Source organism: Zosterops lateralis (genome assembly GCF_965231275.1).
Source record: "Zosterops lateralis genome assembly, chromosome: 3".
Classification (NCBI taxonomy): domain Eukaryota; kingdom Metazoa; phylum Chordata; class Aves; order Passeriformes; family Zosteropidae; genus Zosterops; species Zosterops lateralis.
The window spans coordinates 22,137,845-22,163,610 of NC_139764.1; the positions used below are offsets into that span (position 1 = coordinate 22,137,845).

Genomic DNA, 25,766 nt, shown 5'->3' on the forward strand with positions numbered 1-25,766 from the left:
AGGGTCTGGGCACTAAATCTGGCTTGTATAAATCAGCCCACCTGCCCCTCTGTGCCAGAACAGCTCCTGCTGTCATGTGCTTGCACAGCCACCCAGGAGGGAATGGAACTGCCTTCAGGCTCTACAACCGAGTCTTCCTTCATTGCAGAAACAATCTGGGAGATTGTTTCAAATTCGTTTCAATTTTGGTCCAAAGTGCTCCCTCTGGCCCTGCCCACAGTGCAGCTGAGAGGGAGAGGAGCAGGGGGAGTGTTTGGCTGTGCCAAGTAGCTCTGATTTTCCTGGGTGCTTTGGTATTCTCCAGTGCAGAAATCACAGGGTGGCACTCAGAAACCATTCAGTGGGAGCAAAAAAAATTTTAAAAAATTTGAGCTGCCTTCAGTTGCCTTCCCTGCAGAAGGTGGATGGAGAAATTCAGGCATCTCTGGGGGGGTAGCTCTCACTGAGCCTGGGCCTCCCACAGCTCCACTTCTGCTCTCTCCCTGCCCTGCTCCCTGCAGGGCCAGTTCCTGTTTGTTGGGATCTGTTCCTAGCGCAAGGTCCTTCCCTACTCTTGCTTTTATGCAGCACTGCTGGAGCCTGATTCCCCCCCAGTCATGGACATGAAAGGCTGTTCCAAGGCTGCCACAAGCTGCACAGGGCAGACACTGACTGCACACCAGAGGAATGCTTCCCATATGCCTTTATTTGCAATGTTACAGGACTCTTTTACAGGCACTGTGCGTTGGTGTTCCAGACTGGTTTGGATTTTTTTTCTGTATTACCCAATGACCGAGAGGTGTGGTGGGAGCAGGGAAAATCCCTCACAGCAACAGTTCCAGCCTCCAGGAAAGCATAAGACATCTGAGAGCAACAATCTGCTTCTTCCGAAGCCACGAAGCGAGGAATCTGGTTTATAAACAGGCTTAAAAAATAACGTACATATATAAGAGCAGCATGAAGCTAAAGTACAGCAGTAAGTGGTACATAGCTATGCATATCTGTTCATACCCTTTCTCCAAAGCTGGAAAAGGCATGGCTTAAAAACTAAAAACACAGTTAAAAAAAATATTCCATGCATTAAATTTTAGTGTTTTGTGCAATTAAAATGGGATGAAAATAAATATAACTTAAAAAAAACCCCAACCTTTTCCATGACACTAATGGAACAGAGCCGAAGTCTAGTAAGGCACTTCCACATGGGCTATTCTAGAAAGCCTAGCAAGGAGCTAAAACAGTGCAACCATTTACAATGGCATCTGATGAACAAAAGACACCTGTCTGGTGAGATATGAACTGAGAAGAACCTTAGGAAACTTCAGTCCTTGGGAAAGAGGCTCGGCTGCAGATGGCTTGGTGGCCTACTCCTCCTCCTTATTGCTGCAAGGGAGGTCTCCCCCATCAAGGGTGCTGGACCCATCAAACTGTGGCAGAGGGGCTCTGGAGCCCTGCTCCTGGGGAGTGAGATGGGACAGTGGGTGTGGGGATGGATGGAGCAGGTGAGGGATTGGTGGCTGCCAAGCTCCTGCACTGCACGTTCCTGTCGGGAAGGCTGCCGGCCTCCCCTCCCCGCCAGCCTCTCCACGGGTGACCTTTAGCGCTCCAGCCCCGCTGCCGCTCCATTCGAATGTTCCAGGAAGTTAAAAAATAGCCTCCGCCCTAAATAGGGAACTGGGTGTTTTCACAGGAGTGGGAGCACCGGGGCTGTCACATGTGGCAGTGCAGCCACAGGCGGCTCTCTGGAAAAAGGGGAAGGCATGGGGATGCCTGACCCCAGCTCTGCTTTGCCAAGGGTGTCCAGCCTGGGAGCTGCCTTGCTGCTGTAACCCCTCACCTGATGCAGATGGAAATCATGGAGATGTTCCAGGCGGGAGGGTTGCCCTGGGCTAGGTGTGAGCATTGGTGGCACTACATATGTGCTCAGCTGCTGACAAAAAGACTGATCAACCTGGATGGCTACTTTAGGTCTCATAGTAGTCCTTTATAAGCTATTTTTCCCAGCTAGGGAGGTATGGAGACCCCAGCTAAGGTAGGCTGGAAGCAGTTCCTAGCAGGGGAGCTGGGGCTCTAGAGAGGAGCCCAAAAGTTGCTCACCAGGGCACCCAGCATGGGGGACGTGGGGTGGGAAGCACCTGGCCATGGCAAATACCTGTGCCTGACTACATGGCTCTGCAGCAGAATGGAAAACCTCGCCCTCCACTCCCACTCAAAAATAACTAAGCAACTTCTACAAGGCATCTTGAACACAAATGAAACCCCAAATCTGCCCTTCTAGCAGCTCTGAAGGACTTGGCACAGCCAGCTCCCTGGGCTGATAGGTGCTGGAAGAGACAAGTAAAGGGCTCCCACTACAGTGTCCTTCACCATCTCCACACCTCGCTCACACTCTCTGACTGCCAGAGGGTCCTGGGCACGGTCACTGAGTGTTTTCAGGACAATCCCGAAGCAGGAAGAGGCTCCTTCTTCTGCCAGCCCTCTTAACATCAGGCTGAGCAAGAGACAAAAACACGATAGGCGAAGCATGCCCTTGCCTAAGCAACCCACTCCAGGCTGCTCCAGCTGCCAGCTCCCGCTGACTCTGCAAAGCCAAGGTTTCAAGTTCAGCTTTTGTTCTGGCAGGTTAGCTCTCTATTTACAAGGGGGGGTGGGGGGGGGGGAACAACCAAGACAACCTAAAAAACCCCACAACAAAAACACATTAAATAGGGAGAGTATAGCTTTCAAATGGGGAGGGCGAGGGCTGGAAAGTGTCTTGTAGTGCAGTTCAGAAGAGTCAGTCGGGGGCAGGTTGGGGGTAGTGGCAGAGTCGGATGCGCAGCTTTAATGCAACTCTTCTCTCTGGGACAACTCCGTCAGGATCTGAATGAGGTTGTCCAGCCCCCAGAGGTAGCCATCCTCTCTGTTCCCTTCCACCCAGGGCACGTTGTGCTGGAGAACTTGTCCCTCTGGCAGGGGGGTGGTTTTCCCAAAGTCAATCATCCAGACTTTGGCTTGTTCCTGCTTGTCATGAATGAAGAGGAGAGAGCTCCCAATTACCTGTGGAGAGGTGAGACCAGTTAGTGGTGCTCCTGTTGCCCATTTTCAGCCCTCTTTGGGGCTTTCAGACACCTTATCTCAAGCTGCATTTCCAAGACATACTGCTGCAATTTTGCATGAGGAAAAGCAAGCTCTAGGTGCTGCTAGTTTTATTTGCACATGCAAATGGGGCATTTGGACAAGCTGATTTACTCATACAAATCCCAGGTCTTGGCAGAAGGAGAGGATTAGAAAAACATGGGCATGAAAGATAAAGATGTAATTTTGGAAAATGAGCTAAGGTCCCTTAGCAAGAAATGAGATTGTCTCAGCCTCCTGATGGGGATTTTTTCAAGGCTGGTTCTTTGTGATCAGCCTGTGCTCTTTGCACTCTTTGAAGACACCACTGCAGAGATGGGTACTTCAAGTACAAGTAACTAGCAACCTGCTGTCTCCTGCCTCAACCACCATCCAATTACACCCAGACTGCCCCTAGAATAACCTCCTGGCACTCACAGCACTCTGGAGCTGCATGCTCATAAATTTCCTATTCTCTGAGTTCACTTGGCTGCATCTGCTTTGGAGGGCTTTCATATCCTGATTGGCCTTTTGGAAAATCCTGCAGCAAGTAGTGGCCTGGGCAAACATAGGGGAGCCAACAGGTGCATTTGGGCTCTGACAGCAGAAGTATCAAGGCCTGTCGTAGTGGGATGACACCCTCACAAGCCCAATGGTCAACGCACACAAAGCAGAGAGATGATCAGCAGCTCAGCATCCTGACTCATCCTGGCTCAAATTTCCAGCCAGGCTGACAAACAGCAGCAGCTCTGCTGTGGCTTCCCAGTGCTTAGGAAACATGTATCAGTATCAAGCCAGTCACCATCATGCTCTTCTGCTTAATCTCCTCCTCCAGTCAGAAGATTTTAGTAGGGCCTTTTACAGAAAAGCACCAATGGATGCATTTCAGAGCTGTCCCAAATAAAAACTGTTTTCCAAGTTCTCTCTGATGTGCGTGAATTGGTGAATTATGAACTCATTTGCCTTGTGTCACAAATAGGTGACCAGAGTGCAAGGGCTGTAGCAGAGGTGATGCAGAGCACTGAGTGCCCCTCATGATGTGTAGGTACATGGAAGAGAATCCAGCTGGTGTCAGCCCTCCAGAACAGCAGCACTAAATGTTACTGGGGATGCCCACATCCACGCTATCAGCAGAGCTTAGCCTGAGGTTTGGCTTTAGACAAGGGTTTTGAACAGGATGCATGCAGTGTTTGCAAAAGCTGTTATGAATTTACATTTTTCAGGAGACTTTTTCCTCCAGTGTGTTGGGAAAACGTCCAAGGTCCAGAGATACGTATTATTTCCGAGAAATGCTTATCTTTAGCTCTCCTCCTGCTAACCTCTTATAGTCCTTTCTTGGCCAGGACAGAGCATTCTAATTTTAAGGAAAAGCCTTTTGCTGACATTCTTCATTTGCGTGTCCTGGACTGCCCGATTCCCCTGAAGCTCCTTGGAGGAGCCCTGCTCAGCAAGGGCCCCATGGAGGGACACAGAGCTTGGCAGACCTTCTGCTGTGCTTCATCTCGAAGCGGGATGGAAAGTCAAAGCTGCTGCTTTTTAATTTTTAAGGAGTGGAAACTCCTTTCAAACCCTCTTTGAAAGGCTGCTTTGTTTCTGTGTTTTCAAATGAAACCCTGGCACTCGGTTTCAGGGAGAATTTTGTTTCCTGTGTTGAACTGCCCTGAAACCCTCAGTTTTGACATTTGCCTTCCAACTGCCTTCCAGGCGCTGCCACCAGGAGGCACGGCCCCATCTGCCTTTGGCTCCTGGCAGGATCCTCCGTGTGTGTGACTGGGGCTGAGATGGCTCATGTGGATCTGGATGAGGGACAGTGGGCTCTTGGAGCTCTGGCTCCTGAGCCCTGGGAGTCAAAGGTTCCTATGAGGCTCTTTTGTTCCTACACCACACGTTACAAGAACACGCGCTCTCATGTTTTGTTAAGCAGATGCAATAGCAAAATTATTGCATTAAATTGTGGAGCATTTCAGTTCCTGAAATGGCTAAAAAAGGTAATGTTCCCTCCTTGTTTTCTCATCAGCACTGAATCTTCACTGTAGATAATGTTGGTGTCATGGACACTCATTTCCACATGAAATTCCTTCGGAAGGAAGAGTTCGTACTGTGGTGCCCCAACCAGCTCAGGAAAGGCGTGTTTGCAATTTATGGCTGTGTTGAAGCCTTGTTTGATCATGTGGAGCAACTGTCAGCCAAATGATACCTGACATGCATTCAAACAGACATTTCTCCTGAAAAAACTCCTGTGCTTTTACACTAGGGAATTTTCCCTGTGATAAACAGCCCAAGTTTCTCCTAGATCACTTTTAATCTGTTTGAACATTGGCTTTCAGTAGATTTGAGCCCACGTCAGATGCATAAACATTGTATGTTATCATCTATATTTGCATGTAACTATTAAATACACGTATGAAAATACAGATATAAGAATAAAACAGCCCCTGACTTTGACTTCTCTCCTTGGACAAGATGAGATTAAACAGTTTGCCTCTCCAGGCAGATCTATCTAAACAGCAGCATTACCTCATGGCACTTGAAGAACGGGGATGTCTCCAGCGTAGCGCGGATACCCTTCAACCGGTTAAGGTAACTGTTCTGGAATTACAAAAAAAACCCAAATCCAAGCCATCAGCATTGCAGGAAACCTACATAAAACCCACTGCATTGGGGCAGACAGGAAAGTCACCCCTGCACCCAGCATCCTCCCACAGACCTTTCCCTTTGGAGAGTGTCCCCTCTTTTTTATGATCCACTTATCCTTTTGGTTTCTGTGAGCTCCTGTGGCTTTCAAAACTTTCTGAAAGCATTTGCTTTTGCTGAACTGGTGCAGTGTCCCTGCTGCATCCATGGTGGGAACACCTAATTCAGCAGCTGCTACTTTTTCCTCTCCCCTGCAGTCTCTTAATAGATCAACACTTCATCTGTCATTTTAGCACTCAGTCAGTCACACATCACAAGACACTTCTGCAACTCCGTTATCAGCACTTTTGTAAAGCTGGTCCTGTAGGCAGAAACGCTTTCACAATGGCCAGCACACAGGTCAAGACCCACAAGCCTGTCTGAGCATCCCTGAAAACTGCTGGAAGGCACTGAACATTCTCAGGGGGCTCCACTGATTTTGGGGTTTATATAGAAGAATTCAGCACAGGAGCACCCACGCAGCAAGGGGAGAGGTGGGGATCGCTGTGTAAGAATACACTGGCCAAGGAGCCTCACCCAGAGCCACGACATGATGAGTGCTCCAAATTCTTTGGGGATAAAATGCAGCCAGGCAACTTCATCTTCAGATCCAGGAATAATCCCTGGATAATTCTTGTGAAAGGAAGCATGCCAGTTTGAAGGAGACAGTGCCAAAGGCCACTCCAGCTGGAGCCTTGCATTTGGAGACTTTATACAATGCAGCTTAAAAAGGGAGTGCTTTGTCAAATAGGTTATTTGACACAGTTGGTGTAAATTGTTTACAGCCAGATCTCTTATTCTCCTGGCAACTTAGGGAAGCTTGGAAAATGCCAGCTATGGCTTGCCCATGTGAAGTGTGCCTGGCACAGGACCACCCTTCTGTGAGACCAGGCACAGGCAGCCTGCCCTGCCAGGATGGGAACCCCCACCACTCATACTGGGGTACAGAGAGGGCTCAGGGTGACCACCAGCCCAGGGATGAGGGACGGGACAGAGCATGGCTGTGACCACTCAGTGGGTTTTGGGAGCCAATCCTGGAGATCTCAGCAGACTCAGACTTGGGTCAAGCAGTGCTGCTGCAGCCAAGTCCCCTCCCAGCTCTCCACTGCTCCCCTGGCACCAGGATGGTGTTTCTCTTCAACATTCCTCATGCTTTTTAAGAGAGATTGCTCAGGCTTCAGCCCTGCAGACCAGGGACCTGATGAGCTGAGGCCAGACTCCACAGGCAATGCCCTCTCTAGGCAGTGCCCCCAACATCCACCACTCACCAAAACGTTCCTGTTTCCTCTGGTGAACTCGCTGAAGGCCTCCATGACTTGTTCCTTTGTCCGTGTCTTCTTGAAGTCCCGGTTCACAGTGCCATCCTCTTTCTTGAAAAGAAGGGGCAGAGGTGAGTTGCATGGGGAGGAAGGGAGTTGGGGCAGGAGTAGTGTTTCTGCAGCCATGCATGCTGCCAAGTAGGATGTGACCAGCATTTTTGGCAGCTGAAGGATCTGTCTGTGGAGCAGGGGTGAGCAGAGGCAGCAGGTCTCTGCTTGCACATCTCAAGTTATCCCACAGCACCAATGCATTGATCTCTACTGCAAACAGAACTCTCCATCATCAAATACTTGCCAAGCGGCAATATTGTGCCCAAATGGCTTCCCATGGCTGCTGTGGCTGAGAATGGCACCGACCCCAGCCCTGCGACTGTCTCCCTGGCTTGGGGAGGACAGTAGAGCATGATCACAATGGGACAAAACTGAGCATGGATAGAAACACATCTTAGGAGCAGGGACAAAACCACTCTGTGAGAAATCCCCCACGGATCACCACAGCAAGGAACAAGTCCCATGGCTGTCTGACCTCACTGGCCCTTTGACAGTCCATGGACCACAAACTCTTCAAGGCAGCAGCCTGGCAGCAAGATGCAGTGAGCAGCCTCTGTGTCTTTTCCCCAGAGGCCCATCCATCCTTGGCCTGCCATGGGGATGGCATGGCTTGTCCACTGCAGGGACGACACTCAGGCCTGGCCCAGAGACTCCTGTCTGAACCTCTGGGCAGCTTTGTAGGTCTCTCCTCATTTCCCTGATCTTTCTGGGGCTCTGATTTTTACATCAACTCGTTTCATTGTCCAGAGGGGCTGTGGGACAGACAGGCAGATCTCACTTCCTGGATACAGGGGCTATTTTAAACCACACTTGCTTCTGCTCACAGCTCTGCTGCAGGGCTCTATCCCACTGCTCCAGACAGCTTGTTTGCACACAATACAGCAAAGGGACAGGGGCCAAAAGACATCCTGTGGGCTGGGGAAGATGAAGGAGCAGAGAAGAGGCTGGGGGAGGAAGGAGACACAATGAAATCACCTGCCCTGGAGGTTAGAAACCCATCCAGGGAAGTGCCCCAGCACAGGACAATGTGCATCCCCCTGGAGAGGGAGCTTGCTGTGGGCATGGTGGCCAGTTCAGCTTGGGAGAAGGTCAAGTGCCAAGGCGAGCCTGCCACCAAACCAGCACCTGAAGTGCAGTTTGGGATGAATCACACAGCACACTTCAGCTTCCAGCTTGTGTTTTGTGTAAGCATTAACAGAGGTAGTAACAAAAGCAATGTACGAAAGAAACACTCCAGGAAAAACTTTTTTTGTACCAATTGCAATGACTGCACCCAGCTTCAAATCACCCTGGAGTCAGCCTGACCACTGTGCTGCCACAGGGTGCAAAAGCAATGCTCAGGGCTGGCAGAGTGTGTATTGGCAGGGGTCAGGGACAACCTTTTCAGTGAAGACTCCATGCTGCTGATGGATCATGCAGATCTGGGATCTCTGCTTTCAGCTGTGACCTTGTTCTGGTGGCACGTGTGTGATGTATAGGGCAAGGGCACTTTGCTGCTATATGCCCCTCATGTGAGCCCTGATGTGGCAGCTGAGAAATGAACCCACCCTCTCCCAGAGGGATGATCAATATCAATCTGGAGAAGAGCCACAGCACTAATTTCACGTATAAAGAGCACAACTTTCCACAAGGCATCCAAGAAAGGAGATGGACTTCTAAGTGCTCCTAAAAATAAAGGAAAATCACAGATGGCCTTTCAGATAAGGCAATCTCAGCTTCAGGAAAGCCAAACAGCCTATCCTGGTTGCTGCTCCCAGCATTACCCGCCTCCTGCAGTTTCCTTGCCCAGCCAGAGGCTGCTGCCATGAGGCTGACAACTGCCATGACATTCACAGGTGTCCGAGCCCCAAGGGGGCTGCCTTCCACACAGGAGCAATGTGAGGGGGGCTGATAAGGACTATCACAACCTCCGCCCCACCAGCCATTCCAGCTTGTGCTGGCGTCACTGGGACAGGGCTCGGGTCAGCCAGATCTCCCTCCTGCACTGCCTCTGGCCTTGGATGGGGCTTGTGAGCTGCCTGGCTTGGCAAAGTTAGGTGGAGGCTTTCCGGGCTGGTTTTGGGACCCTGCAAACCTTCCAGCCCTGGGGAATGCCATCCCACAGTGGCCTGGCTGCAGGCAATGGTGAGTAACACTCAGACCAGAGCAGCAGCTCAGGAGTGTCACTTCTTAAAATGAGCTCCAGCAAGTTTCATCTGGGCCACCAGGGATCACTTTTGTTACTTTCAGCATGGAAATTTTATAAATAGCTACTGTTTCCAACAGGTTCAAGCTATTCCAGAAAGTCAGATGAATGTCATTATCTCCTTTTGCAAAGGAAAATTTCCATTTTAAAGAGGAAGAACTGGATCCTCAAGGCCACCTGGGAAAGGGAGAGCTCAGTCAGGAAAGCATTGCTATCCTCATGCCCAACCCTGAGCTGCCTGTTTGCCTTACCTGACTGCTATCCAAAAGGGTTCCACTGCTCCTCTCCTTCCTATGATCCCGTCAAATCCTGTCTTTCCCTTGCACTTCCCAATGCTCTCCTCTAGCAGCCTCCATCCATAGGCAAGGGGCAGGGCAGATTCACTGCTACTCTTCACAGGGAAGCATCCACAGCAAGAATTAAACAGGAAGACAGCCAGGGCACTGAAGGCACTTTCCCTAACACAGAAACTCAATCCCAGAAATAGGGAGAACATGGATACAGCATAGCATGACCAGCCCTGTTGGAAAAAAAGCCAGCTGTGAAACAGCATGAACTGCTAATGCTTTAGCTTAGGGGAAAATAACTCAGAAGCTGAGGGATTTAAGGAGAATTACAGTAATTAGAGCCTTGATCAAATTAGTCAGCCCCCTAGCAGCAGCAGCAGCAGGAATACTGCTGGAGGCCAGTACTTCTCAACATTTTTCAATTAAAGGGCTGCTTCACCTCTGAAAAAAAATCCACTGCTCAGATCAGGCAGCAACTCGTTTATGGTTGGCTAAACAGAGGTGCAAATCTCATAACTCCTTTATGGCTATTATTTCCCTCCACAAGGTTTTTTGGCCTCCCTAGGGATATGATTTGTTTGGTTGTCTTTTTTTTTTTTTTACATTTTTTTATTTCAAGTGCTTCACATATGACTGCCTCCCTAAACAGACTGAGAAGCACTACTGGAGGCCAAGGATATATCATGTTGGACTACAAATAGAGAGATATTTCTGATTACACCAAGAAAGCAGGAAGAAACAGCAGTGCATGGGAACTTTAATCCCAACTGGTCCTCCATTTTTATATAGCTTCAGTTTTATAAAAAGCAAAACAGCAGCAATGGGAACTAGGCATGGAGCTGTCCCAAGCTGGAGCAGCTCACAGTGTGCTTATGGGCATCCACAGCAGGGAAGGGTCTTTGGGAGACCTGGGGAGATCAGGGAAGAGCTGCACAAGCAGGCAAGTACCCTGACTGACCTGACGTAGGCATGAGAAAGCTGTTGTGGGGAGCATGACCATCAGCATCCTAGGCAGAGACATGGGATAGGCAGGGGTGCCTTGTGTTGCTTGCCAGGAAACTTTTGAAGGGGCTCAAGCCAAGAGCTGCTCCTGGGGTTTCTGAGAGTGTTTGAGTTAGAGGTAAATGCACTGTATCCTGCTGGCCATGAAACAGCTGAATGAAGGAGGTGCAACATGCACAGAGCAAGAGACAACTTCCTTCTGTGGGTGGTTAGAAGTAGCAGCTCTGAGTGACCCACTCTTGCTTACCTTTTAAACCCATGATCTAATACCTGCATTTGTTTGCTGGTGAGGTGAAGGGAAACACTAACAGGGAAGTCTACAAATTCTGGTGCGAAAGCTTTATCAGGGGACAGCTTCATTTTTTTTAATTCTGTCTTCAGAGAGGAGGTTAGGCTACAGAGACCCATATAGGCACTCTAGGAGAATTCTGCCCAACTCAAAGAGGAGAAAAATAATCTGTGATCACGAGAAAGAAACTCCTCCAATCGAGACACGTGCAGATTGAGGCATTGTTTCCACTAAGAGCAGTGGCTGCTCTGAGCTACTGCCTGGGCCCTCAGCAGCTACTCAAGCCTGAATTACTGCAAACATAACTTGACAGAGCTCCCTGTGGCTGCCAAGCCAACACCATGCCCAGGTATGCAATGAAACCCTTGGCCTAAGTGTGATATTACCTTTAATTCACACTGGCTGGCTATCAAAAGGCACAGGCCATTGCTAATGTTCATGCAAGCAGCATCACTAATACTCTGTGGTTACAGACCTAACTCTGTTCAAGTGCCATCCCAGACACCTTTTCGTTGCAAAGCCTCTTTGGAGAAAATCTCCTGGGCTGGCTCATCTACTGGGGACACATAAGCATCCCAGATGGTGTCTCCAGAAATGTGAGCGCTGCTCTGAGCAAGAGCAGTCAGCAGGTTACATGAGCATGCAGGTGCTGATAGAAAGTACAGCTGTGTGTGTTTGTCCCATTTCATAGGGCTCAGTTGCTGAATCTTCCTGGACAGGCTTGTAAACACATCCTCCTTACTGGCTGTGGCTAAGCTCACAGCTCCAACCACAGATTGGCACACGTTCAAGCCGGGATTTGGATTAATGGCTCAGCCCAGTGGCAGAACAGAATTGAAAGCAAACAACTCATTTGAGTCTTCAAGTTGGAGGATGGTACTTTGTATTTTGCAGGGAGGGAGAAATCAACCAAGCAGCTGATGTAATGAGATTATGTCTAAAACCATCCTTTTGCATGGATGCCCTGAGCTCAGCTGCATTTGCAGAAGAGCAGCAGTGCCCAGGGTGAGGTGCCTGTGTGGTGGTTTGGCTGCAGGGGCTGGAGATGTCCAGACCTGCTCTCAGCACCAGCCTGCTGCATGTGTACCTCTGTGAGTTTGGCTAGAGGGCCCTCCCAGAAGCTGCCCCCTGCTCTGCACAGGTGGCCAGACTCACCTTTATCCCCTCGATCCTGAAGCCCAGGGTGGCAGTGGAGCTGATGGTCTCCCTCCACTGCATGTAGCGGGGCTTGGTCACTGCCCGCAGCACATTCTCCTCCTCAGTGGGGGCGTCAGGGTCCACCTCAATCATCTTCTGGTACATGTCCTTCCTCAGGCTCGGCTTCTTCCGGGCCTTTATCAACTCCTCCTCCAAGTATGTCCTGCAGGAGTGAGGGAGTGTATGAGCAGGGCCACCACATGAGGTGCCATATACCCACAGACAGCCCTTGCCCCAGAAATCAGGCTGATCCAGGACAGCTGATCCCTATGGAGTAGTGCAGCATAGGAAATAATGGAGCAAGCCTCATTGCGGCTGGATTGATCCTGATTTAATTATCACTCCATCATCAACACACAGTATCTTTTCAGTTCATCAAGGAACCACAACCAGTCTGGCAATAACAAGGGAAGTGATTTCTCACAGGTGTTCATGGCCTTGCAGCTGTCACCCCAGCAGCCTCCTCATGCCATGCCTTGTCCTGAGGGGCCCATACCCCAATGTTCAGGAAACCTGAGCTCCCACCTGAGCTAAACATGGCTTTCAAATATGCCCAGGAACCTGTGCACATGCTCTGGGAGTTAGCTGAATTGAAGGCAAGAGGGACATTACTGTGTCCCATCCTTCAGCATTAGCTGCTTCTCCCTTTGTGGGTCAGCCAAAGCTGCCCCTGTGCCCCTCCTGTGCTTTTCCACCCCCTCACTCTGTGCACCACGAGGGCTCTACTTCACCAGATGCTAAAAGGGGTGTTTTCACACAGGACTGTTCCACTGATGGTGATTTTGTCCAGTATAGGTCTGCTTCAAGTGAACTTCCTAGCAAAAGCTTTCTCTACAAGATGAACCACAGGAAGCAACACAACCTTGGCCAGATGCTTACTACCACCCCAGGTCCACAGGGTACAGCCAGGATGGGGGAATGGAGGAAGGAGGATGGAAGGTGCAGAGGAGTGTGCAAAGACCTTGGTATTACCCATACTTCAAGAAGCACCCCTCTGTGCCAGAGCACAGTGGTGGAAAAGTTCTGCACTCTGGCATGCATAAAACCATCATCCACAAAGTAATACTTCCTCCAGCAATAATAAACCACCACAGGATTCCTCTCACAGCTCCCAAATCAAGCCTGGCTCAGCCTGGAAAGTGTCCAGGCCCTCCTCAAACGACCCAGCAAGCTGGGTGAGATGTCCCAGCAAAACAACACAGAAATGACCCTATCTGTTTAATGCCTCCACTAGCCAAGCCCAGCTCTTTAGAGGGACAGTGTCCTCTGCCCATGTCCCTTGTGCCAAAATCCCAGCACCAAGTGTGTGGTTCACCTCCAGAACCAAGCAAAACAAACTGGGAGTGGACTATGTGGGACAGTGTTCCTGTGTCCCACAAGGCAAACTGGTGCCTCTGCTTAGGGCAGACACCCCCAGGCTATCAGCTACTTTGAAAAATACTGCAGGTAAAAGCAATGAAAGTCTCTGGCCAAGATCACCAAACCCATGATTTTGGTGCAGATGGAATAAAACAGCAGAATAAAGCAGCAGCATGCTAGAAGTGCTGCTCAAACTGCTTAGAGAGCTAGAGTTTTGTCTTATGAGAATGACAGATCATCAATGTCTGTAGCTTAGTCCTCCCCATTGCCTCAGGCTTATGCCATCACCAAGGCTTAAGAAAGACAAAGTTTTGTTTAGCAGTGACTGGAGTAGACTGCCACATCCCAAAGCCAGGTTGGCATGAAAAAAACAAACCCGTATCAGCCTGGCAGCAAGCTGCTGGCTCAGAAGACAGGTTTAATAGCCTTGAGGTTTAGATATTTGCTCAGCCATGGGGATGCCCTATTCCACAGCGTTAACTCATTCATCCTCTCTCACCAGATCCTCTCATAGCACCACCTTATTTCAGGATGATGATGCCCGGCACGTCTGCCCCCTTGCCTGAGCTCCAAAATCCCAGGTGCATAAAACACCTGACACGTGAGCTGTGCAAGGGAGGCTTTCCTCCTCCCAGAGACAGCCACAGGAGCACCAGGGCAGCATGTCCAGCAGCTCTTCTTCTGAGAGTGAGTCCTGTTTCCTTCCCACAGCAGCATGTGTGTGCCAGCCGGGGCCACTTGGCTGCGCCGGGCCCTCTGCCCTTCCCTCCACCCCTCCGGTGGAAAGTATTCCCCGCCTCTTCCCTGCCGACAGCCCGGCACGCCAGTTCGAGTTTCACATCGGGACTCGGGAGGGGAAAAAAAGATTCCTCCCTCCCACAGACACCATCAGCTTTTCCAGCAGCGCAAGCGTCTCCACCATGTCTGGGCTGCGCCTTTGCCAGCGAGGGGGGTCTCAACCCTTCCTGCCACCAGCCTGCAGGACACCCAGGGCCCAGGGGTGGTCTGAGGCTGCTCCAAAACTGGCAGCCACCTGGGGTCACCAGCCCTGCTTACATCTGCTCTGGGACACCCTTGTCAGCTGTGGCACGGCTCATTCAAAAACTGCTGCTGGCCAAGTAGCCTGGGATCCTGGTGGATCTGGAGAGATGGTTCTCAAGGAGGACATGGGTAATGTTGCTCATCTGTTAGGAAATATTTCAAGAGCTTTGCATGAAAGGCACTGAACTACTTACTTAACACACGCATTTTATCCCTCCAGTGCGCATTGGAGCAAAGGATGAGCAGAGGGAAAATTTCTCGCTCACTGAAATTGTGCCTTTCAAACGTCTTTATTTCACCCCTCTGGCACCCTGGGCAGGATCTCCTACACCCTATTCCTTGGCTGTGTCCTCACATGGCAGAGAGGGTCTCTGAACAGCTACTGTGCCATTCCCACGTACCCAAACTCAAGCAGAGTGCTGTCCCCTCTGCCACACCAAACCTTTCCCAGCATGCAGGACGGTCAATGAGTGGAGAAGGAAGGAGTCTGGTGTATCCTTTCCACACCCAGGTTTCCCCATGGCTCCTTCATGGTATTGGCTGAGCTTTACCTGAAGACAGGTGAGCTTGGTATTCTTAATTGTGTGTTTCAGGCAGGTTTACCTAGCAGATGCATTTATTTTTGAGTATCCCATCTTAAAACTCGGAAAGCATCTCCGACGCCACTCACCTGACCCCCATTTTGCAGTCCATAACACAGGGGGAGTCAAACTCAGCCAGCAGATCTTCCATCTGGTTGTATCGCTCCCCATCCTTGACCACATCTCCGTGGTAGGCAGGGACATAGGGCTTCAGGACATCGTTCATGAGGCGGTCGAGGCAGCGCTGCTCCGATTCACAGTGCTTCTTCAGTATCCTGCCATTGGCTGCCGCCTTGAAACTACCTGAGGGGGACAAGGGACAATGTGGCACTTGCTTTGGATGGTGGGGGGATGATGCTGTGCCTTCTAAAACAGGAAGGGCATCCCAACTCCTTGGAAGTATCTGCATTTACACCTGCACCTGCAGGAGTCCCTACAGGCAGGGACTGAAAAGCTCAGGCTGCCACAGGTTTATGAGCAGCACTGTCACACCCCAAAGAGGGCAGAGACCCATCCTGCAGCACCCAACACATTTGCTTCACATCCTCTGTGCACTTCTTGGTAGGTTCACATCTTGTTCTACACTCATGTGTGGGGCAGTGTGACCTGCTTTGCAGTGGGTCAGGAGGTAGGTCCAACTCTCACCCAAAGCACACAGTTTTCTGCTGCCTGAGGAAAAAGCAGCAATAATACTTGCTAGCCCTGGGAGACTGAAAGCCCAGTGCACCTTCACACTACCCTCACTAGCATTTAGGTAAGTCACTCTCCTGGGAGCTGCAAGCTGTGACACTCATGCAGCAGCCTAAAGCAATTGAGGCCAACAAAGCTCATTAACCTGGGATAATGAAGGGCCCTACCACCACTCTGTCTCTCCCCATGTTCCGTACCTGCGTGCCCCGCTAGCTGGATCCAAGGGTACTTCTTCTTGAAAGACATCACAAACGGGGACCAGTGCACCATATTCTTGATCTTCCTCCATGACTTGCTCTAAGGGGAAAAAAAGTCATGAAGGTGAATGCAATGTTTTAAGCTTTTACTGTCTGTAAAGTCATTTCAGGCAGCATGCAGCTGTTTTGGACAGGGAAAGAGGCACCACAGCCAGCGCAGGATGGAAGCAAACAGAAAATCTGCTCTTTTCCCATTGTGCTGTGCCAAGCTGGAGCCACTGGGCCTCAACTCTACATTCAAAAATCACGAGTAACTTCACTAAAGTGGATGGCGTTACAGCGTTGTTCCAGTTGGCTGCTCCAGCCCTCCGCACTGCCTTGTCCCCGCTCCCTGCATCCCTCTGTGGGAGCAGCACGGGCATTAACCCATCCCTGAGCATCGCATTAGACCACAGCAGATGGAGCGGGAAGGCAACCCAGCACTGCCATCCAGCCACAAAGCTGAGCTGCAGGTCCTGAAGGGAACAAGAACACAGGCACACAGAGGCTCCCTGCCTGGCTTTTGTTCCCCCTGAAAGGCAGCTGCTGTGTCCATTAAGCTGGCAACCCACGTATGCTGATCTGCCCGCTCTGGCCCATCTGTGACTACAGTTCAGAGAACAATTCCCTCCTGACATGTTGTGTTTCTCCCCAGATAGATTGCTCAAAACTATTTACATGACTCTAACGATGGCTGCACTGGACGTTCGAAAGCCTCCCTCAACAGCCCCTTCCTGCGAGTTTTTCCCTGGATTGTTCTAGGGAACACACCACCAGTAAAAGGCAGGGGATGAGCTCTTATCTTGGCCACAGAAGGTGACAGCCCAAACAAATTATGCGAACGATATACAACGGCAACAATGGAAAAATGCCTTCTTGCAGGAGCTGAGACAAACAGTGTAGTCCTTGGCTGCTCCAAGCTTCTGGGTTCAGCTGGAAGCCAGCAGATAAATTATCCTCATTTGCTCCGCTCTGAAGGCATGGGAGGGAGCCTTCCAGAAAACCCAAGTAATCTCTTCCTCGTGTTTGGAGAACTGGCCCCTGTTCCAGTAATGCTTCACAGACAGGCAGGGAAGAGCCAGCAGCCCCAACTTGCAGTTTGGATGCTTGCTGGGGGTGAACTCACAGCACAGGAATCCGTGCTGGGAACTGCTGACATGTTTAAATGGCGAGCAAGAAGCCAGACAAAGATGTTAGTGTCTAAAGCGTGGAAATTACACTGGGTTATCCCTGCGCCGTGCACCAGCCCACTGGGGAGCAGGGAGATGCAGGGACTGCCCAAGTGGTGGGAGAGGGAAAGAATAAAGGTCCTTCCCCACCTCGCAGCCTGGGAGGAGCAGGGCAGCCCTTCCCTGGAAGGCTGCCCGTGGCCGGGAGCGTCCCGGCGCAGCCTGGCACTGGTACAGCCTTGCAGGAGCTTGGCAGGAGCTGCCCAAGCGCGGGGTGACACCGGGCATCCCCTTCTCCCGGGTTCCTCCTCACCGGGGGCTCACTCTGCAGCCTGGCATGCTTGCTTTGGCTGGGGGGTCGGGCAGCTCCCTACCTGACATGAGGATGAATGTTTTTATTTCCACACAGAGTGCCAGAACTTGTGTGTTTTAGCTGTTCTTTGTTCTCCTTTTGGCAGAGAGTTAAGGGGAAGCGGGGGGGTGTCCCCTCCTTTTGTTTTTAAAATAGTAACATCAAGTCCTGGCTGATGTCATGAAAAAAGGGGGAAGAAAAAGTCTCCGGGGGAGTTTGGACTCTAAATGAGTGTGACCCACCTCCTCTAAAAGAAGGAGTCCTCCCTTCACTTGCAGCACAGCATCATAAGTCACTTGGTCCCAGGAAACATGCCAAGGCAACGTGCCTTCCCAAGCAAAAATTTTGGTTTTTGGTGGTTAGAGCTTTATAGTAAAATCCTTGAGGTACTTCAAGGTACAGGCAGAATGGAGTCCCTAAATGGAGTCCCACTCTGGTTTCTTTCCCCCTGCCAGGGCTTTCCCAGGAAAGCTCTCTATTCCAGCATTGCTCCAAGTGCAGGGTAATGACCCTGAGTCCCTTGGAGACACAAAACACAACAACACTTCTGCTGATCTGAGCGGGACAGAGAGCCAGTCATTCAGCACAGCCAACACAAGGAACAGGTAGCACATCCTCATGCCCTTTATACCAGAGGTAAACGTTTCCATCCAAGCCTCACAAGGTTTCAGGCACACCTTTAGCCAGGTATTTCCAACCAAGTTTTAAGGACACATGTAAAGACTTTTTTATGGCGAAGCTTGAGGCAGCTTCATCCATTTCAAGCCACTCCCAACCTGCTGGAAATCGACTGCAAGGTCAGCTGCAGAGGTGACCCACAATTCTCATTCACAGAGCCCCTTTCCCCCAGCTTCGCAGGGGCAACCAGTGGACACTAACAGGGGAGAAGAGGGACAGTTGTCTCTCCAATTCCTTCAGGAGTCATTGGATTTTTATTTTACACCTGAGCCCCTTCCCAATGTAATAAGGGAAAGTTTGCTTCATCAAAAGGATATTGCTCTGTTGTGGGAGTGTTCAAAAGGCTGTTTTGCAAGGCACAGCTGCCCCTACTAAATCAGCAGCTGTATGACTCCATCCGATCTCTAGGACAGGCTGCAGAGGGGGATCACAGAGGAGCAACACTGGTCAATGCCCTCAGGAGTCCTGCCACTCCCTTTGCCTGAAGACAGCAAAATTCTCCCTAGGTAGAATGTTGCTCCAAAAAGTCAGCCTTTGTACTTTCCCTTGAGTTCCAAGAGAAATGAGAGGTGGCTTTTAACCAATTACAGGGTCCTTCACCCTGGCAAGAGATCTCTGCTTATTCAGACACTGATGTGCATTCAGAGATCTCAGAGCACATGGTTTGGGATCCCAGTCATGCCAACCCTCATGTCAGGCTCTGCAGCCAGCCATGAAAAACCAGAGCCACCAGGTTCACATCCGTCCAGTCTCACTCCACAGCCACATGCAGCAAACAGCCCCTCTGCTGCCTTCTGCCTTGCCTGGTGCTATTAATAGACAAAGGGAGCATTAAGGGCTATTTACAGTAAAGAAATCTCCTTTAACACAGTCTGTTGGGAACCATAAGGTCATCGCCTCTGGGCTCGTCTGTAACTTTTGGTTTACATTTCAAGGAGTTATTTGCTGACACATCCAGGAGCACAGACACAGCTGTAGGTGCATGGAGGTGTTACCTGTGGTAACTCCCCAGACTCAGACTCAGAAAGGATTTTTCACCAAACTGGAAGAAATAGTTCTGCAGGTGGCATTACCAAGTGATGCAGGTGAAGGGCAGATACGTGTTCTTCTCATTCGCCTGCAAGGAGGTGAGCCTGCAGGTGGTCATTCTGAAAGGTGAGCACATTACCACACCTTTTGCATGATCAAAGCCTGCACCTGATGTGGCACCCTGGCACGCAGCTCTCCCCCAGATCCAGCCTCGTGGTTGCTTTGCCTTCCAGAAAACCAGGAAGCTGTGTGGACCGACTGCACTCTTGCACAGGCAGCAAGAGCATGGAGCCTGTATGAGTAGGGAATATGCACGAGGTGTCTGATGCAATTCAACACTTTTTAAATAAAAACCTGGTTCAGCATCAGCAAATGCCAACTGATTAGCTGTTAAGTAAATTATTTAGTGACTCTGGAAATATATTTAGCAAAGAATGGCACTGTTTTCCCTAATAGTCTACCACATGGAAAAGAGGCTCAGCAACCGCAGAACTAACTCTAAAAAAGAACTTTCCAGGGTTTCTGCAGCACTCTGCTTCTGCCTCTGCCCTCTTACAGCTTTTGCTTACTGCACAGAGCAGTGCCCCAAGCCAGGGGTGGGATACAGGCCAGAAGAGTTAATCCCTCCCAGTGAGCACCCACAATTGGTCAGGGGGAGAGGAGGGCTGGGAAAACAATTTTATCTGCTGTATGTTTAACTTTACTTATCTGAAGCTTAAAGCAAACTTTAGGCTTTCCCCATCTGTCAATAGAGCTTCGTATGGAAAGAACAACACAGGAGAATTTAGTGCCAGTGCAGAAGGTCAGAGGATATATTGTGTTTAATTAGATTAAACAAAAAGTGACTGATGAGCTCAGTGCTCACTGTACCTTTTCTCTATTGCATATTTATTCCTTTAATGTCTGCTCAAAGGAGACGTGCCTTTCTCGGGCTGCCTGTTGCCTCCCTTTCCCAGCATGAACACTGGTGGAATTTGACTGATGTTATTCCCCATGCATGGAGCCAGCAGGGTGCTCTTCCCTTTCCATGCATTCAGCCAGAGAGATAGGCAGTAACTGACTTAATTTGCTGAAATTATGCTTTCCTATGGTTTTATGGGACCAAACGTTCCTGGAAATAGCAGGAGCTGGACCTGTATTTTAGTGCTTTTTATTAACTAGAGCATACATGGTTAGAGGCAAGATTACACAGCTGGGCCAGGGGATGGAAAAGAGTGGGAACAGCATTAAATTAATGATTTTCCCAATTGTGAAAAAAAAAAAAAATCAGCTCCATTCTCCCAGGAAAATCATTAAATATCCTAGGATCAGAAGAGGTGGAGAAAAACTATGAGGAGACAGTAGTGTCATCAATGCTCACTGTTTCCCCAGGCTTCACTGGAGTTGCTGCAGCCCAGGGACTTGCATAAGTGACACCCTGGCTTTCCCTCACCTTTGGAGAAAGCCCTGCTCCTGGGGGCTTCACTTCCAGCTCTTCCAAGAAGTGACATGAAGCTGTGGTGTTGCAGGCTCCAAGATGTTTCACTCACCAGTAGGAGGGTAGGGTGGCCAGAGCCTTTCTGGTTTAAAAAAGCAAGGCAGCAGGAGCTGAGAAGGGCAGACTTTGCACCACAGAGTCCTCCTCTTTAATAAGTAAATGAGTGGGGGGAGCTTCTGCCCGCAGAGCTCACTCTGTGCCAGCCTGCTCCACAGCCATGCACATACAGCCAAGGGAAAAGAGGCCATTTAGTTTTCCATGTTTAAAAGAATGAATGTGTTTTCTTTTGCTCTTTATAAAGTAGTTAAGGTTTCCCTAGTGATGATTGTTTTCCCTTGACTGGGAAAAACCTTGTCACTGCAGCCACGGCGGGGAGGCCAGCTTTGTTCATTGTGCTGGACGCTGGGCGCAGAGGGCAGCGGGGCAGAGCTGGCAGGTACCATGGAAAGCTTCCTCCTGCTGTGTCCTGGCTTGGGGCTGGCCAAAATGCAGGATACCAGGTGAAAAACCTGTGATGTGATGGTGCAGAGCTGGGGTTATGCTCTGCTGTGGGGGTTTTATTTCTTTTCCTCTGTTAGAGCTTCCAGGGTTCCGACACTCTGCTACGCTTTGCCATCTCTCAGCCCCTGGCTGCCTCTGTCCTGGCAACAACAGAAAGAGCCCAGTGACCACTTCAGCAGGCACCAGGCTGTGACCACTGACCCTGATACTGGCAGCAAATGACAGCCCATATTTTGAGTCTTCTTCCTCCTACACAAACTCCTCTCATCCTTGCTGATGCTTCTGTACTGCACAGCAGCTAAATAAGCCTTGTTTTGGACAGAAGAGCAGGAGGAGGGGCTTTGGATCAGTGGGCATTTCTTGATTTAGTCACAAAAGGCTTAATACAAAAGTTTCAGCAGCTCCTCAAAACCTGGCAGAATCAATGCCAGTTCCCCATCCCACAGATGTCACTGAGCAAAGATAAAGTGAGGCCCAACATCAGACTTCACTGAAGTTAATACAAAGAAATAAAGTGTGATTACTGATAGGCATTTCTGGGTGCTTAGAAATTCTAGTGCAAATCCCCAAGCCTCATTAGAGAAATTATTTTGATGGCTGTGGGGCTCCTATTGTGGTGTAGTTACTTCTGTTGGGGTGTAGCAGCTTCTGCTACTTTCCAAGGTCTCCATCTCATTTAGAGTGAGAACAAAATCCTAATATGTGCACTCTTTTACTTGAAACACTCTGTTTTTCAGAATACTCTTGTTTTAGCCAGGAAGGATTTTGCCTTTCACAAGACAGAAACCACTTCCCTCTGGTTTTGTGAGGAATGCCCTTTTCTCCGGTGGGATCAGGGAGCTGTCCCACCAAGACCAAAGATCTGGGATAGAAGGTCACAGATAAAGCCACTGCCTCTCTGCTGTCTGCAGAGATCAGCATACATGATAGAGGAGCCTCAGTAAAAATGCATGAAAGCCAGGAACATCTGCTTGGATCATGGAAAAAATATTCCAGTGTATTGGAAAAAACCAGGAGCCTGTTGCAGGCTCCCTCTTCCTGCTTGTGATGAAGGCAAGGAGAATTAAAAACAGCAGAGGCAGATGAGTGAGCAGCAGTCCTTCAGCTTGACCTCCCCTATGACAATGGAAGGAAACAGAGTGGCTGTGGGAGCCGGGAGCACAGGAGTCACCCATCGCCTGGAAGGACATTTGGAACCTCCTCGCCCACAAAGCAGGAGCAGAGTGGAGCAACAGAGCAGGAGCCACGTCAACACCACACTCAGGGGAAATGGCCACAGAGAGGACAGGTGGTGTTAGACCTCTCTGTCCAGTTTTACAAAGAAGGAAAGACAAAAAAGCCTAAGTGAGAGTGAAGGCAAAGCCTGCATTGGAGCTCAGAGAGGCTGAGCCTCAGAGCTACTGTTGTCTCCATAAGACATTTCTTCTGGTGGAGAGCCTTTACTGAAGCAAAGCTGAACACCTCCTAATGCAGATCAGGCCCAACTGACCCTCCCATAAAGCCAGTGGAATTATTAATTGCCAGCATTAGACATGTTCAGCCTACTTTCCTGAGTGGGAACTGATCCAGATCTCTGCAAATGTATTTGTTACTCATTATGTACATACCAGTAAGATTTGTTAAGCAATTTTCAGCTTGGAAAAGGTAAATGAGTAATTCAGAAACAGCTAATCACTTTTGGTAGCTGCTGTTTAAGCTGTACAGTGTTTCTTCCTCAGAAAGCAGCTAGCCTTTAAAAGTCAGCAGACTACAGAAATCCTTGCTAGTAGCCAAAAGTTTGCCTTGGTGAACTGATTTGTGAGAAGAGTCCCAAAGCACTGCAGCTCATTGGTGCAACACGCTGGTGCACAGAGCTGCAGGCAGCCAGATCAGGCGTTCAGCTGAGAAACGGGACGTGCTGCCCAAAGATCTGACCCTGCATCCCTCTATCAGGGAACTTGTCATCAGCTTTGATGGAAACTGCTCTGTTTCCATCTGGAGACTTGTGCTTGATCCCTTTCCCAGTCCCAGGGTATTCACCATCATCTTTCTGGTTCCAAACATTGTTTCAGCTCATCATCTCCTGCAGCAGCACAGCACACACTGGGGACATGGGCTCCTGTGCCTGTGCTGGCTCTAGCACTTCCCACTCTGGTGCTGCCAGCAGGGAAGGATCCCTGCGGCCTTCCCAACTCTGCCACTGTGAATCCTGAACTGTTCCTAGTTCCCGTGTGCTGAGACCAGGAGCTGTGCCCTTCTTGACAGCAAACAACTGCATCAGTCTCTGATTACTTGATTTGAAGCCCAGCTCACCTCCCTACAGGCTAGAGCTGCAGCTTAGGATATATGGAAGAGACTCAGCTCCTAAAAGTCACAGCACAGTGTTCCAGAGGGCAGAGGTTTGGTAAGGCACAGCCTTCCTGTAATAAACAACCTGAATACAAAACCTGTGCTTGTACATGTCAGGGATCTGGGATGGGAGCTATAGGCTTTGCCATATCCTCCCAAGGGATGAGCCAAACCCTGGAGTCCTTTGGGAAAGAGGGGTGTCAGCACAGGGCATGTTGGGAACACAGGTAGTCAGACCAGCAGGAGATGGTAAAAGGCCCAGTTATCCCAGTAATCCTGGCTGATTTAGACTGGCAGATACAGTTAATCATAGAACAGGGGCAGCCAAACACTCTCTTCTACCATTTGAAGGTAAGTTTTTAGAGATTTAACCAGGATGACACATTTACAGTCTGCCTGGAGGCACTTGGGTCAGAGACACCAAACACAGGAGTAACCTCAATGGCTGGAACAAAGCAATACTTTGTTCTTAATACTTGGTTGTTTGAGTCTGATTTCTTTCTGTCAGCTTCAGGAGGCAACCCAGAAATCTTCTGGACTAGTCTGCTCTCTGACAAGGGCCATGACATGAGCTGAAATGCCCAGAGTTCATGTCCCCAGTGAACAGGGACAGGTATATCCTTCCCCCACAAGGCTCACAGCAGGCACATGCTCTGTGTGATGTGTGATGATACCACATCACTCATCCTTTCAGTCTGGCATTACCAGGCAGGGTGGACACGGGCTAGACAGGGCTACCACCGACTTCCAGTGTTGCTGTAGTCATGTGAAGTATTTCCCCTGGCACAGCACAAGAGGGCATTGATACAGACACTGTACATGTAACACCCCAGGAGCATAATGCCCATAAGCACTGATGATACACACAAGCAAGGTTAACCAAGCCAAGTCATGCAATGTCAGTGAAGCAATCTTCAGGAGAAGCTGGATGAGAGAGGCCTGGCTTGTAGACTTGAGTTTTGCTGTTGCTGAAACCCCTAGAACTTCACACTGGTTTTGGGCACAGAAAACCTTTCCATTGCTGTTTCCCAGCTCTGCCCACTTGTGGAGTTAGGTCCCTGCTCTTCTGCTGTTTAACCATAACTGCACTTCACTTTGTGAAGCGTGTGCATGAGAAATCTCTTTTCCATTAGCATTTCCAAGTGAAATGTTCAGATGCTTTAAAGTGCCTTCCATGAAGTGGGAAGGCAGAACAGATGGGAAGAAAAGAAAGGGCCAAGCTCTGCCTGTGAAAATTTGTTTAGAATAGAAAATTTTTAAAATTAGTCATTAGTGCTGAACATCCTCACACTTCTGGGTATAGGAAGTGTAAAAAGGTGATTTAGAAGAGCAGTTATAAGTTTCATAAACATGACTAAACTCTAAAGCTAAATGCTCAACAGGCGTGACCTTTTAATTCCCCTTTAAATCAGTTTAGCACTTTCATTTGTGTTTGGAGTCTCTCATGTTTGGATAGCACTTTGGTGATTTAAAGTACTATTTAGGAGTTTTATTGTCTCTCCTGCTTTGGAGTTGGGACCACAAATCCTCTGCTAAGTAGCTGGAGGAGTTTCTGCTTGCACAGAAACTGTGGCACCCTAGCATTCCCAACACATCGCCATGGGATGGTCCCCTTTTCGTAGGCAGCTCCTAAATATATTCAGCAACCAGCAGAAGCTCCTCCAGGAATGGAAATGCAGTTTGAGCCTCCTTGGCCTCAGATCCTTACAGGAAGAGCACAGTAGAAAGATGGTGGCTTTGGGAAACTTCTTTACCCAGAGAGAGGCATTGCAAGCAGCCAGGAAGCCACAGCCATGTGCCCCACAGCACCTTCCTCGCAGCTGCAGACCTGCTGTATATGCACCACACAGTGCCCAAAGCATCTTCCCAGGAGACTTAGCACAGCATCTCAGAGGGCTTGGTCTTTAGAGAGCACTAAGAGCTATTAAAAAAGTGGCCTAAACGTGAAGGCAAAGAGAGATTTGTTGTAGGCACTGTGCACCCACAGAGCAGTCTCCCCATGTGCTGCAGGTAAGGGCAGGGCAGCTCAGCTTTTCAGCTTTGCCCTGGCACCAGGGCTTGTGGGCATACACAAGACTTCTCTCCATCAAAATGAGAGACATAAGCTCATTCATCATGGTCTGCTTCCAAGCCCACCTTGTGGGTGCCCTGAGACTTCTTCCTCTACCAGCTTTCCAGCCACACTGCCCTGAATGGACGTGGGAAGCACAAACAAAGCACTTTAGAAGCAGCTGCTTGTGAAGACTCCTT

The 25,766-nt window shown here is 49.7% G+C and overlaps 1 protein-coding gene across 1 annotated transcript in view; it reads right to left on the minus strand.

Moving 5' to 3' along the window:
* Nucleotides 1–669: 669 nt before the first annotated feature.
* The window catches only part of ITPKB (inositol-trisphosphate 3-kinase B), a 64,927-nt gene continuing 39,830 nt past the window's right edge, over nucleotides 670–25,766 (minus strand). The window contains exons 2-7 of the mRNA XM_083856842.1: nucleotides 15,944–16,043; nucleotides 15,146–15,359; nucleotides 12,034–12,238; nucleotides 7,014–7,115; nucleotides 5,590–5,661; nucleotides 670–3,015 (exon numbers count right to left, since the gene is read on the minus strand). Coding sequence (XP_083712968.1) covers nucleotides 2,800–3,015; nucleotides 5,590–5,661; nucleotides 7,014–7,115; nucleotides 12,034–12,238; nucleotides 15,146–15,359; nucleotides 15,944–16,043 — 909 coding nt within the window. The 3' untranslated portion in view covers nucleotides 670–2,799. The remainder of the gene's footprint in view (nucleotides 3,016–5,589; nucleotides 5,662–7,013; nucleotides 7,116–12,033; nucleotides 12,239–15,145; nucleotides 15,360–15,943; nucleotides 16,044–25,766) is intronic.